The following is a 15,273-nucleotide window of genomic DNA, read 5'->3' as shown; positions in this document are numbered from 1 at the left end:
AACTTTTGAAACCATTGAAGACAATCTAAAGACCCGTGGCTTTGTTTCCATAGTGATTCCGAAATCTATTTTAAGTCAGAAATTCCTATCTCTTAATTTCAGAATAAGTCCAATTTGAATTTTGGTCAAGAGATTAGGTATATATATTTTAAGTGAAGAATGAAAATTTTAAAAATGTCATATGCAGTGGAATGAAATATATTAATGGTTATGTTACACAAATATTAAAGTGCTATAAGCAAGACAAGATCTAATACTTCCCAGTATGGCTGTTTCAGTAGAAATCTAATCTAGATTTAATCTCATCTAAATCTAAATACATTTAGTGTACATTTACACTTTTGAAATTTCTCACCATTTCCTTGTATGGTTTAGAGGAAACTATTATGGTTTAGATTTGAGACTGTAGCTCATTTATAGAATGTTTGCATAGCATCTACAACAATTCCTGATACTGTGCCAACAACAATAATAATGACAATAATAAGAACAAAAATAGAGTAAGCATTTCTAATTTGAGGCAAGTACTCTATCAAGATGCCATAGTTTTCCAGTTTTGCAGGATTTATAAGAGTTCATTATGTTAATGTATAAAATACATTTTTGAAACATCTTTAAACATAATGGATTTAGCAGCATTCAGCGTGTCATTGCTGTTTTGTAAGTGAAGGCTGTCCAGAGTGTTTTTTTTTCCCTAGTACATAAAGGCAAGGATAAAGTAATAAGGCAGAATTCTGTATCAGGAAAGTATAATTTTGATATAGAGAGATCTCAATATACTATTACCCTTGTTGGCAAGTGTTCTTAGAGCTGGTGTTTTTCAGTTAATTTTAAAATCAGTGTGAGATTTTTAATATTCTCAAATATGGAAGCAAAAGGTTTCTGAATTCCTTTGTGAAGTATGTGTGCTTATGTTTATGTTTCTGTTTTTTTCCCTTGCTTCTGGAACAATTCATTTAATTTAAGCAATATCAGGACATTCTTGAACTAACATGTATAAAGTATCAGGAAAACCAAATTCCACTATTTTAGAGTCACATGGAAGCAGTATAGTTAACCATATCTTCAGACCCTCTAGCTGACTCTCAGGGAATGCACACAATGACCGTATGCTAATCTTTAGTGTGGGCATATGCTTCCATGGTTTTGTAAGACACCAACATTTAACCTCAAATTAAGTAAAGTACATACTAACAAGTTATTTCAATTGTGTCATTAACATTATATTTGCAATTGTTACTTGTTCAAAGTAATTATTTAAACGGAGAATTGATTTGGTCCTTTAATAGCCAATATTCCTAAGCTTTAAATTTTTTCTTTCAAAAGTTAAAAAAAATGGCTGGATGCCCCTCTAGAAATACTGGAAAATTTCGGTTTAAAATGGCAGTTTCTGCTAATAGTTTGAGAGTGATTGAAGGGCAGTAGTGGTAGTAAATGGTATTTCTATCACACTTTTGAGATAGTTGTTTTTTAATGTTTAAAACTTTGTAAATAATTTGATGCACAGAGTTTTCATTAGAATAACAATTCAAATGTGTAAAACATATGCTGAAATATTTTTCAGGTTAATTAATGATGTTAATGGTCCAAACATTTATTAAGAAAATAATAAAACTAAAAAAGAATCCAAGTCTAGTTCAGTTTCACTGGAAGTACCATCCAGCATCATCACCTCACTCCACTGCACAGAACGAGCAAACACACTACATTATCAACTCACGCCACTGCATAGAATGAGCAAACGCACTGCATTATCACCTCACTCCACTGCACAGAATGAGCAAATGCAGGCTGCAGTGCAAATGGTCCAGGGGTCACTGGTGAATTTTAAGGAAAACTCCATTTCAAATTATCCAGAACTTGTGCATGGTCTCTATTTTGAATTCGTTCACTTCAGAAATATTAAAACAATTCTTTTGTAGAATCAGACATAGTTACAGAATGGACTCTATTAAGAGGATGAGCATATTTACATCATTTAGAATAAAAAACTTTTCTTCTGTTCGGAGAGAGTTTAACCTTTAAAGCCTGGTGGAAACTGCTCTTATTTTTTTTAAGTCTTTCATGAATCTATTTATATTTCATTCATTGCATTATTCTCAAAAATGTAAGTACTCCATCAAATAAGGCTATTTCAAACAAAAATGTAAAGACATCATTGATCTTTGTTCAATAACATCAAAACATTAAACATAATTGATACAACTAGACAGCTATTAAAATCTAATAACAACAAGCATGCTGGTTTTATTTTTGTTTCATGTTTGGCAACAATTGAAAATGCATAGCTTAACAATTAATGTACTTGACCTTGGACAAAAGGCTGAGAAGTATCTACTACAACATTTATGTAAAAACAAGTCTTTTCATCTCTATTCCTAGAGATGTGAAGGTTAAAAAAAGTAACTTTCGTAATCTCCTTAGCCATTTGGCTTCAATTCTCATGGAAGAAAATTTTCGTATCCTAAAAAAGTGAATGTAGTGTTCTATATAATGTCTTTTAATATTTTAAATTAATGTTTGTCATCATACATGTTCATTCTATACTGTTTCTACACTGAATCCTGTACATACACATTTGAATTATTTCCCACTGCATTATTTGATTGATGTCCTATTTGAAAACTATAGCATATGAAAATAGTTTTACATCTCAAGTTATTTTTATTAAGCTCATCATATGTTTACTTTAATAAAATTTTACTGTACATATTTCACTTCATAACATTTAATATCACAATTAAAATCCAGGACATTTTAGAGTAGTTTTCATATGTACTACTATGTCATCTTAGACAACTATAAACAAATTGGCAGTTAAGCTGTACTTACACAATTGACTGTGAAAACCTATATTGTCTGGGATGTATGTGAAAAACAGAATCTCCAGAGCATATGTTTCATATCTGCTAAAAGAATCTTGGCCTGTCTTATGAGTGTATATAGACAATCAAAATAACAACCTTTCTTCATATGCCATTTACGATAATGGCTCTGATTTGTACGTCTCACCCATACACACATGTGTGCACGCGCACCCCCCCCCAACGGTAATGAAGTAATATTCTGAATTAAACATCTTGTCTGTGTGTCCCCAGAGGCTTAATCTTGTTGCTGATGAATATCCTCATGCCTAAGAATTTTATAGATAACCCAGTAGAAAATGTTAAAAATCAGGAAAGCTAGTGGGAAGCAGGCTCGGGAGATGGTGTCTATCTTCTTGGCTCGGTCGATAAAGATCTTCCTCATTTCATCAGGGCTTTTTGGCACTACTTGGGCAGGATGGTTGGGGCCCTTGGTAGTTAGACCATCTTTTGCTTGCAGGCATGGCCCCATTCCATAGGCTGTAAAGCTGAATCGACTTTCCCTTACCTCATCATCCTGTTTAAGAAAAAAATAGTCATAAATCTTTTCAGTAGTGGAATATGGCATGTATAGCAAGCATTCCAGCGTAAGCTATAACAGACCATCACAGTTTATGCTTCGTTATGACATATGCCTTCAATATTATGAGGAAAAAAATAAGTGAGGTGTGCGAAGGTAGGTTGCTTCTTTTTGCTTTGAACTTTATCCCTCAGCATCATATAGATCATCTTCTATGAGTAAGTAGGGAACTCTCAAAAGATGTGTTTTAAGGAAAAAAGAAAACAACCAACCAGAATTCTGATATCTATGTACAGACAGAATAGTTAAGTACTGAAATCAAAGAGAACAATATTTGAGATACTGTGTCATAAATGTTCATGTACTAAATTTTGTTCTGACATTATGCGTCCATATGTGCCAATGTGTGATGTCAAGAGGGGAAAATACAATCATTGACTGAATTTTTCTTTCACATGGAGATAACCTTTTAATACTTATTTCCTACAATTCTAAGTTACTTCCTTGGAAAATACAGTCTAGAATAATAAAACTTCTTTCTTCGTAATCCCTCATGCAGTTTCTTTGTTTCACACTAGTTTTTTTTGATACCTATAAGATTGTTTTATTTTAGGTAACTATATTCTAATTTATATACATTTTTTGGGGGACAGAAGCATGTTTCATGTTCAAAGGTAAACTTGTTATAGACTTTACATTCACAACTAATATTCTTCTGAGAGTTGTCATTTCTTTCAAATGTGGAAAATTAAGGAGAACTGCCCATACATTTAAATATATACAAAACTTATAGGAAAATTATTTAATAAATATATGATAAAATATGAGTGTGTTAGAAAAATAGGAATTAAATAATTTATAATGATATTAATTAAAAATTTAAGGCCTTTATTTACAATGTGATGATATTTGACTTCCAAAGTAAAGGGATTTTTGATACTAAAGTTGAAAAATATAATTCAGTATATGTAGTTATTTCTACCTTACAATAGTAGTTCTTTACAGTTATATAAGATAAAAACTTTTTATCTCAGACTCATGATAATTACTATGGGTCAGCAAAAGTGACTAATAATATTATATAATATAAAATTAGAAAATATAAATCCAGAAAATAGAAATTTTTACATGTCCTAAAATGAGGAAATGATATAAATTCCTTCACTGAGACATAAAAATTCTCTTGGAGGGAGTGAATTATGACAGTATAGGAATTCTTTGCGAAAAACCAAAGCATAAAATTATTGGAAAACATTTCAACTATAATAAAAATGAGCAACTGTATTTAGTAGAATCATGTGAAAAAGGAGCAGAGAGCAAATTGTCTGGACCCACCAGTCCAAGTTTCTGTGTCCACTCTTGTAATCTGGACAGGAAATTAGTTGACCTACATTTTTAATATATGTATACTACCAATTCATTGGCTTCTATAAAAATTTGTGGTAAACGTATTTGCTTTGAAATTGTGTGTTTTGAATAATAGTATGGATAATGGTGCTTAAACTATTTTATGTAAGTAGTAAAAGAGCATCATGTTATCTTAGTAAATTTTAGTGGTGTCTGCATTCCAAGCAAGAAACACAGGTTCCCAGGGTAACTGGAACTATGATCAACTGAATTTTGTGAAAGTATAATACTGCTTTAAATTATGTCAACCCATGTGTTTAAAACTCCATCTTAAAATAAGACACAACTAACTTTTTGAATCAGCATTTTCATGTTGGCAAAATTAAATTGTGAAACTCCTTGCCAACACTTCAGATGTCAGAATTTTATCTTATGCATCTAACAAAGCAGAATTCATTGATAACATTTCTCACTGTTCTGGGAAACTTATTTTACCACCTTCAGACCCCTTAGCTGCTTATCTCAAAATAGAAGTCCCCTTAAAATGAACCTACTGGGTTCATTTTAAGATTTTATCAATTGTGTCTTCCTACCTATCTGTCAGGAAGGGTTCACACTAGACTCAGATTATCATTTCCTTGCAAACAGTAGTGCTAAACTAAATGGACAATGCAAGTCAGTTCTTTTGCTTTGAAGGGTCAGAGAGAGGGCTCACATCTGCATGTAGTGAGCTGTGGGAAAGTTACACATAGGACTGAAGACCTGTGGCCTATGTGCCTGAAAGTGTGGTCTAAAATAAACTGCCACTTCTCTGTGTCAAGGCAATGGCACAACCCCTTGTCTTTTGCTCCTGGGTGTCCTGTATGGGTGAGGGGTCAACAGAAGCTGTGCTGTTTTATAGACTATTGAGTCTCTATTAGGAGTAAAAGTAATAGAAGGGCTAACTCCTTCTTGTATCTGGAGAATTCTGTGACAAATTGAACTTTAAAATATCACCAATAATCTGCATGCACTGGCCATGCCTATTATCCTAGCTACTCAGGAGGCTGAGTAGTGCCAGCCCGGGCATTAAAGCCTGTGAGACTCTTCAATTAACCACCAGAAACCGGAAGTGGCGCTGTGACTCAATGGTAGGGCGGTAGCCTTGAGCTGAAGAGCTCAGGGACAGCTCCGAGGCCCAGAGTTCAAGCCCCACGACCACCACCACCAAAAATCACAGAAGGAAACCAGGTTTTAATATTTTTTAATATTCTTAATATTTCTGTGTGTGTGTGCGTGTGAGTGTGTGTGTGTGTGTGTGTGTGTGTGTGTGTGTGGTGTGTGTGTGTGAAATATGGACAGAAGATTTTTTGTACTACAGTCTGAAAGTGAAATCTCAGGCTAGATTTGTGCTGGGTTTGAGGCAACTAAAATTGTAGCTCATCATTGTGAGGGTTCCTTAGAATAAAAAGCCCCTAGACTAAGTGAGGAAACTGAGGCCAGGAATGTGACCTCTTCTGGGAACTAAGGCATGCTATAAAACTGCAGTTTTTCTTTAACTCAACCCCAGACCCTCTTTTCAGAAGAATATACTCTGACCTCCTGTGGAGTAATGTGTAACTACGGTTGCTAATTGTTTCAAAAGAGCTGATGTTACCTTAAGTTAATGGAACCCTACAACTTGAAGCTGTTTGTGGTGTTTACCCCTATAAGCCCATCTTGAACCCCTGCTCAGAGTCTCAGTGTTAGCTCCCGAGTTTGCACTGTGTCCCTGGCCCCCCAGCTTCTGCAAAACCTCAATGAACTTCTTTGATTCATGTTGGTGGGCTCATTCTCTGAATCCTAACAATGTGACTGTGGGTGGCACAGACTTATTTCCCCTTTAAGTGTTTGGTGGATGATCCATCACTAAAAAAATACAATTGAGGAGAAAGTAATCCAAAGTAGAACTAACTTCCTTATCCCCTTTTGGGGAAAAACCACCGGGAAGAAAGAAAAGCAGCAAGCAAAGCAAGTAGTTCCTTGACTTAATGCTGAAGATGAAAACCAAAGGCTCACTGGGATGTGAGAGGAAGTTACACTTAATATTAATGGTAACAAGATGGTGGTGGTTAGCCAGCTGGGAAGTAACAGAAACGATATGGCACATGATACCATAAACATATTTAAGCCATAAATGAAGATGTGTGAACAATTAAAAACAGCTTTAACTGCATCCTAACAAGTTAATAGAAACAGGCAAAAATAACTATGATTTTAAAATTTAATTTAGTAGATCCAAAAATAGCACTGCAATATTTGTTAAAACTAAAAATTGAGCAGTTTGAAATTCTTTATATAATACAAAGTTCTTCAAATTGATGAATATGTGTTTATAGTTAATAGACATTTCAATTTACATTTGTAATGTTTAGTAGCCATGACTACAGAATGATTATAGGACAACGGAATTTGTCACTTTGCTTATTTGGTAGATCTTCGGGCAATCTATGCTTTCTCAAATCCTTAGACTAATTGAGCTAGAAATTCATGATGATATAGTTTGTGATACTGCAACATGAAAATCAATGTTCACTTCTAACTGCAGCTTGGGCATTAATTCCTGGCTGTGGTGATACTAATGATATTTTTGATGAATGAAGCCTGGTGCAATATAAAGCTAAACTTTTATTGCTATGGTTCTCTCATTACTATGGAATAGAACATCTCTTAAGGAAAGTAATGTTAAATGCACTTGCAAGCCTGAGCTGGCTATATTAGAATCAGAACTATGTCTACTGAATCTCTATCCTCAATCCCAAATTGTAGCAGGCAGACTGCTTAGAAGAGTCCCTTCTACAGGTGACCTATCTTTCCTGAGAGCTGGACAGGCCTGTCCACTCATGGGTTTCTTTATTATTGCAGTGGTCATGATGTGCATCACTGAAAGAAAGAAAATCCTGACTATTCAGAGGAAAGATCATGGCCCCAAGCAAACTTATTAGCTCTCCTCAGGTGGCTGCAAAGACACAAAAAGAGAAAATGGACAGGATTCCTGTGAACAATTTCCCCACACCACAATTGCCAGGTGGGAGGTCAGGAATGTGGTCCTGGTTCAGCAGCCTCCTCTCCTGCAGAACCAGTTAGATCTGTGCCTTTCATCTCTGAAGATGCAGTGAGGCCAGAGGCTAATGGGAACAAAAGGGACTGAAACGAGTTGCTAAATTTACTCCTTCACTTAGACCAGTTGCCACCAATAGCCTGACTTTTGCAAGGGTGTCCTTTCCCCAAAATCCTGGGTAGGACTCCAAGATTATGCCATTATAAAGGCTAAGGATAGGAAACATGGATTTGGAAAATACCAGTGAAAAACATATAGCAATGCTATCAAGGCAGAGGAAGCCAATGGGAGAAGCAAACAAGAGGCTGATGGGTAAGGATGGAAGTAAAGGATTCACTGTGGTAGAAGGAATGATCACCATAAAAAAATTATTACTAACAAATGAAGAATGATAATTGCCTTTGGGTAAATATATAAATGAAAATGATGTGATTTATACACATAGGCTTTTGCTATTTCTGTCTTGAGTCTAATCTGTGGCAAGGCATTTTTATTCCAGTATTAATTAAATGGACAAGAATGAAAACCTCCAGAACTGCCTGAATGTTCCCATGTAGTAAATATTAAACAATACAAGATTTCAGGAAAGGTAATAGAAACTCTCAGTTCTTGTTAAGGAAATGGTAAAGTGGAAAGCACTAAACCTATTCAAGGCGCTCTAGAAGAGTTTGTTTGGGCTGTGATTAAATAGTTCTTATAAGGTAGATGCTGGCTGTCTGATCTCAATAAAGAATTCCAGTAGGCTAACTACTCTAAAGACAAAGGTTGAGAAGGTCGGACCAGGAGTTTGGCCTAGTGGTAGAGTGCTTGCCTAGCAAGCACCAAGACGGAGGTTCGTTTCCTCCATACCACATACACAGAGAAAGCCGGAAATGGTGCTGTGGTTAAAAGGGTAGAACTCTAGCCTTGAAAAAGCCCAAGGACAGTGCTCAGCCCTGAGTTCAAGACCCAGGACTGGCAAAAAAAAATTAAGAAATATTGGGAAGGTCATGGTTCAGTGTCATTTTGGGTAAAAAGTCCCATCTCAATAAATATGGCAGGGAAAATTTCATTATATAGGAGGCTAAAATAGGATGATCATGGTTTGAGGGTGATCCAGGCAAATATGGAAGGCTGTGGCTGGAAAACACACATGCATGTGTACACACAGGCACACACACACACACACACACACACGCACACACACACAGAATTCCCTCAAAAGCCCCCACCATGCAGGCTGTGATAAAATTATTATGGAAAAGTTTCTTCAGGACAACGAAGACATTGTGATTTGAAAAGGAAATTGTGATCTAAAAAAATGCAATATTGCCTTTATAAGGGGGCAGATACACTATAATCTTCTTTTTCCCCTTTCATAAGCTTGCTTTCTCTAGCATATTGTTGCAACCTGTAATGTAAACTGATGAACCACCATAGATATTTTCTATATGTAATAGGGACAAATCACAAAGATTAAATGCCAAATATTCATCTATTCTGGAACACATTAGGAGAAAAACAACTTGTAGAAGTATTGAAATCTGATGGATCCATTCTTTGATATATTCCGGTAAAGCCAAAAGGAATGATTGGATTGGAGTATATCAGATAAATGCAAAGGTGGCCTTTCTAGCAAGGGTTCATTGATGGAATGCCCACTGGGGATTTTTCTTTTGCAGATAGAATGGGTTCAGGTACAGAATTTCACTTGAAGATTCTAAATGAATGGACCATTGTAACTTATGAGCCTATGTCTAGTTTTTTCAACTTTAGAAAAAATCATTATACTCATGTTAAGTAGCTGGGAGGCCTCTGAATTAGATGACAGCAATGTTTTCTGTCTTTCTTGCTTTTTAACCTTCCTTAAAGCTGAGTAAATCACACATGAAATGAAAGCTCATTTCTATCTCATGATTGCTGTATTAAATCTGTAACCAGGAGTAAGGGATTGTATCTGAACAAAGTTACTTCACACATTTAGCCCTTGTATTTTTTAGAGGAGTGAGAAAGGTGCTACTGGGATTTGAATTTGGGCCTTCCTGTTTGATAGGCAGATACTCTACCACTTGAACCATGCCCAAACCATGGACCTTGATTTCAATAGAATACAATATATTTGAACAATTAGTCCAGCATAAAAGGCCACCATCCCTCTAAAATGCCCAGCACTGGATATGTAAGAGGTGATGGGATCTAGAGCAGGTCAGTAGTTCTTTCAATATGCTCATGACTCATACCTGTCCCAGAATCACCGGAAAGATTTGCGGAATTGCAATTTTCTCTATCTCATTTACACAGATTCTTACTCTTTGGAATGCAGAATGTCATAGGAGTCTGCATTTCCAAGCAGTTCTTTGGTGATTATACTGCTTAGTGAAGCTTTAGAAAGAAACTTTTCTAAAAGTATAATGCTGCCAATCCAGTTATTTTTGAATCAGGGTCTTAACTGTTTTTGAATTCCTATTACCCTTGAAAATACATACTTTAGGTGGTAGTTTGGGGAAAATAAATTCTAAAATGACTTGTAAAATAAAGGTTCATTTTGTTTCTAAATAATTTTTTCTAATTATAGGTAAGGATCTACTTAAGGCTACTTATATGAGTTGTATCTTTAGAACTTTTAATTTCCACTCTACCTGAATATATTTCAGAAGATTAATATTTGCTAGTCATTAATTTTATAATTTGATCATGGCATATTTGTTTCAAAGGCATTTATAATGCAATTTTTCTTTTCTTTTCTTTTTTGTGTGTGCTCATGGGGCTTGAACTCTGGGCCTGGGTGCTGTCCTTTATCCTTCAGCTCAAGGCTACCACCACCCCTTGAGTCATAGCCTCATTTCCCATTTTTTATTGATTAATTGGAGAGAAGAGTCTCATGGATTTTAATGCTGGGCTGGCTTTGAACAACAATCCTCAGATCTCAGCCTCCAGAATAGGATTACAGGAGTGAGCCACCATGCCCTGCTTATAATGCAATGTTTCCAACAAATATATTTTGCCTACTGATTTCCTTGGACCACAGAAACATGTTCTATTTATATAGAGACACATGTATATGTATGTGTGTGTATCAAGTGGGGTATGTGTGTGAGTGTGTGTGTGTGCAGATGGATAAATTGATACATAGATATTTGGTACTAGAGTTTGAACTTAAGGACTCAGTCTTGCTAGGCAGGTACTCTGCTGCTATAGCCATAGGTCTATTCCTTGATTTTTTTTTCTTTTAATAATAGACTTGTGATTTCTTCTTAAAGGCTGTTCCTAAATAATAAAGCATGGATGACTCTTTCAAAAAAGCTTATTATTATTATTAGAGGTTGCTCTTAAAAATTTCATTGAAAAAAATTCCATTGAGATAATTTAAGACTTTAGAAATAACTTTAGATTCAATTATATTGAACTATATACCAAAAGCTAAGATCCTAAAGATTATTTCTGAAAATTCGTGTTATGTGTATCAGCTCATATTTACTGTTCATATAATTAAGTCACTTTATAAACTGAAGTAATCTTAAGAATGCAGAATAAATAAAATGAACTACCAAAGAGCTGAAGAACATGGCTGATTTAAAATGTAAAGTGAAAGACGTAGCTTAATTTACCCTGAAGCAGGCCTTCTTATTATTCCCTGGAGCAAATGGGAATGGTAGGCAATAAAAAAACTGTAAAAAACAATTTTGTTAATGTACAATTCTTCCTTAATTCTTTTTAAATTTGGAACTGATTCAGAAAAAAGCTTAATAAATATGCATTAATATTATATTGTGAGATTCTGTTAATGCCTTTACATTTTAGAGAATTATCTCAAGGACTGATTCATATACAGAAAGCTATAAAAGAAAGCTAGATATAATCATGACAGTGCAATCAAAATATTATATTAGCATACAAATAAGATGAAAACAAATTTTCTATCCCACATTTAATCTTTAAAAATGACCAAACCAACCCTGGTGTTGTTGGCTCCGAAATGTATTTCTAGTTACTCAGGAGGCTGATTTCTGAGGATACTGGTTTGAAGCCAGACTGTGAAGGAAATGCCTTGAGACCTGGTCTCTCCAATTAACACCCCAAACCCATAAGCTTAATTGTGACTCAAATTGTAGAGCACTAGCCTTGAGAAAAATGCTCAGGGACTGCACCCAGCCCCTGAATTCAAGCCCTAGGATCTGCACACACAAACCCAAAAAGACCAAAGCAAAGAGTATGGGTGTATGAAAATTGTTGTGAAATATTAAAACTTTGAGTGGCAATAGGAATGAAAATATTATACATCAAGATGGATAGTAAGGGTCAATTTTTATCTCAGCATTTTCCCTCAGTATATATCTGTGAAACATGTTGCATACAACTAAGACAATAGCTTACTACAAATTATTTTCTTGTTTTAATGACTAAAGTAACAGAGAAGGAGATTGAATTGTTCTCTTTACATGACTGTCAAATGTGTGTATTTTTAAAAATTGCTGAGAAGCATAAAATAACATCTTTGAGAGAAAATTCTCATTATGTACAAAAGTCTGAGATGAAAGATGTGAATGAATTAAAAATTGTTTTTTTTTTCAAAAATAGTCTAAAGCAAAATATTTGTTTTCATTTATTAAGATGGAAGGCTTAAGAAAAAGCAGCTAAAGCCGGGCACGGTGTCTCATGCCTGTAATCCTAGCTACTCAGGAAGCTGAGATCTCAGGATCCTGGTTCAATGCCAGCCTGGGCACTAAAGTCCATAAGACTTTTATTTCTTGGAAGTGGTGCTGTGGCTCCAGGGGAAGGGGGTAGCCTTAAGCTGAAGAGCTCAGGTACAGCACCCAGGCCCAGAGTTCAAGTTCTACAACTAACAAGAAAAAAATGAAAAAGAAAAGGCAAATATAAATGAGATTAAATTATATTATAACTGTAAGTCAATTTTTGTAAGTCAATTTTAAATATAGATTTGCTTGAATGTAGCTCTGGGACAACTTTACATTTATTATAAATGATATCTAAATTAGCAATGAAGCCAAATCTATACTTGATATATTGAATTTGGATTCTATGTATCAATTTGGAGATGAATAAATGGTAATACACAAATTTTAAAGATGAATGCTTTAGATAGAATATAATGAAAATATAAATATTTTAAAGGGTACATGAAAAATTGATGAAGTACTTAAAATTGATACATCTATTTCTTCCATATTAAAATCTTTCAGTGTCAACTCATAATTAACAGTGCTATAAGATATCACAATACTTGGCAAATATAAAGAAGTAGAATTTTTGTTTTGTTTTACATTTTCTGTTTGTCATGTCTCCATTAAAGTGATCTTTTTCCTCAATCTCATAATCTCTCTGCTTCCACATCTCAAGGTGCTGGAATCATAAGCAAGTAGCACGAAGTCTTGCTGTTTGAATTAGCTTAGAGATGGAAATCACCATAGCATTTAAATGTAGACATTTTAATGTTTACTGAATATTATTTTCCTGATATTTCAGCTATGTTTAACATAAACTTTGCATTTGTTTTCAGGAGGTAATAAAAAACTTACAAATTTGGTTGACTTCAGAGGATGAAACTTCAACCCCACATGTGATTCATTTGTGTAGAATTTTGTTTGAATCAAAGTATTGAATGTTTAGGAAATGAAAAGATTAGGAAAAAAAACTACATTAGGCAGAGTAAGCCAGACCCAAAGATATATAGGTTGCATGGTTCCCCTAATTTGTGGTAATTAGACTATATCTATTAATCTACAAGTAAACATAATGGATGGTAAAAGACAAAAGATTACACTTGGACTTGATTAATTAAACAGGACTCTAAACATTTATATAATGAGGATATTGTTAGGAGGGAATCACAAGGGCTCAATAATTATTTGCATATGATCATATAAAATGATGTTTATTGAAATGAACTCTAAGAAATGGAAACAAGAGATTTTTAATTTTACTTTTTTGTGATTTTTTTTGTTTTGTTTTGCTTCTTTTGTTTTTGATTTCTGTCCTTGTTGGCTTGGCTTGTATGTAAATTTATGTTTGGGAGATTTAGGAAGCACAGAAAGTGGGACAAGGAGTGAACTAATTCAGTAGGGATACTCATTAGATACTATGTTGAAAATGAACTATACGACTTACAGGGGAGGTGTTTTAAAGCAGAAAAATAGGGAGAAAATGAGGGATGAAGTGACACTGTTCAAAAAGTAATGTACTGTACTTATTACCTGACCTATGTAACTGCAACCCTTCTGTATATCACCTTTACAACAAAATAAGTTAACATTACTTAAAAATTACATTTTCAGATATATATCAAAGAAAATTATAGAAATATTTTTGACTGAAAGACCATCTTAAACTCTATAGAGCACAATAAGCTGACCTAGAATGGAATGGTTAATAAATACTTTACTGTACATAGATACTGTATTTCTTTCAATCATGATGCATCACCCATTCAGCCTGAGTGTATATTTTTCTTACATGACATTATTTATGTGTGTATTTATCTTACATTACATTACTTATATAAGGGTGAGAGGTTCAATGTTGTATTTCCATACATGTTTATATTATATTCCAATTAACGTCATTCTCTCAATATCTGTGTAGTTTTGTCTTTCCCTAAGACTATAAAGAGGAAAAAATGTTACAGGATAGAAAATTAACTATTTGCTATCCTTGGAGGTATTCTGGGATTATTTTTAAAGCAAGATAGCATGTACACTTACAAGTAAATCAAGTAATTATACGCTTTTGTGAAAATTGTCAAAATGCAGCCAATGATACTATTTTCAAAAAGGGCAACCTTGGTGCCTAGTAAAACATGTACTTGATTATTTCATGAATCTAGAACTCATTTATACAGAGATATAAAGGTTAGTAGATAGCAGGAAGACAGAGCACCAGATTACAGTGCAAATGAGCTTTCCTTCAACACATTATTGTATTCTTACATTGCATCATGGGAGAAGCATGAAATGCATCAAAGCAATTCCATTTCACTCATACCTCTGCACAAATAACTCACTCTGAAGTCTACTGATATCTTTAGAAAGTCTAGGAATAAGTAATAATATGTGCAAGAGCAATAACTTCTAGCCACATAATCTCCTGTCATGCATACACACACACACATACAGCACAGGAGATAGCAACCATGGCACAGAGTGGTGATAATTAGCAAAGAGCAGGCTATGACAGTGTCAGGTGGGGAAATCCAGATGCAAGAGTAAATTAGATCCTTTCTCAGTAAGCAAAATAGTTTCTAATTTCATAATAGAAGTCAAGTACCAAAGGATGTATATAATTCCCAAGTCTATAACTGGACTAAGTTAATTAAAAAAATGTCCTAGGAATATTATTTGTATATGCAAGCCTCTTATTGTAACAGTCTATGAAACAATTTCATCTACTTTGCCTATTCTCTCAAATTAGAGCATTGAGGAAATTTCAGGTAACCAGTACTCATGAAAATAAAGAACACATTGTTAAGA

At 34.4% G+C, this 15,273-nt stretch overlaps 1 protein-coding gene across 1 annotated transcript in view; it reads right to left on the bottom strand.

Moving 5' to 3' along the window:
• Nucleotides 1–1,795: 1,795 nt before the first annotated feature.
• The window catches only part of Glra3 (glycine receptor alpha 3), a 127,732-nt gene continuing 114,254 nt past the window's right edge, over nt 1,796–15,273 (bottom strand). The window contains exon 10 of the mRNA XM_090353721.1: nt 1,796–3,381. Within this exon, the coding sequence (XP_090209847.1) occupies nt 3,103–3,381 (279 nt within the window). The 3' untranslated portion in view covers nt 1,796–3,102. The remainder of the gene's footprint in view (nt 3,382–15,273) is intronic.

This window comes from Megascapheus bottae, chromosome 20 (genome assembly GCF_031878675.1).
Source record: "Megascapheus bottae isolate mThoBot1 chromosome 20, mThoBot2.hap1, whole genome shotgun sequence".
Classification (NCBI taxonomy): Eukaryota; Metazoa; Chordata; class Mammalia; order Rodentia; family Geomyidae; genus Megascapheus; species Megascapheus bottae.
The sequence above is the reverse complement of the archived record's forward strand: the minus strand, read 5'-3'. Positions and strand labels throughout refer to the sequence as shown.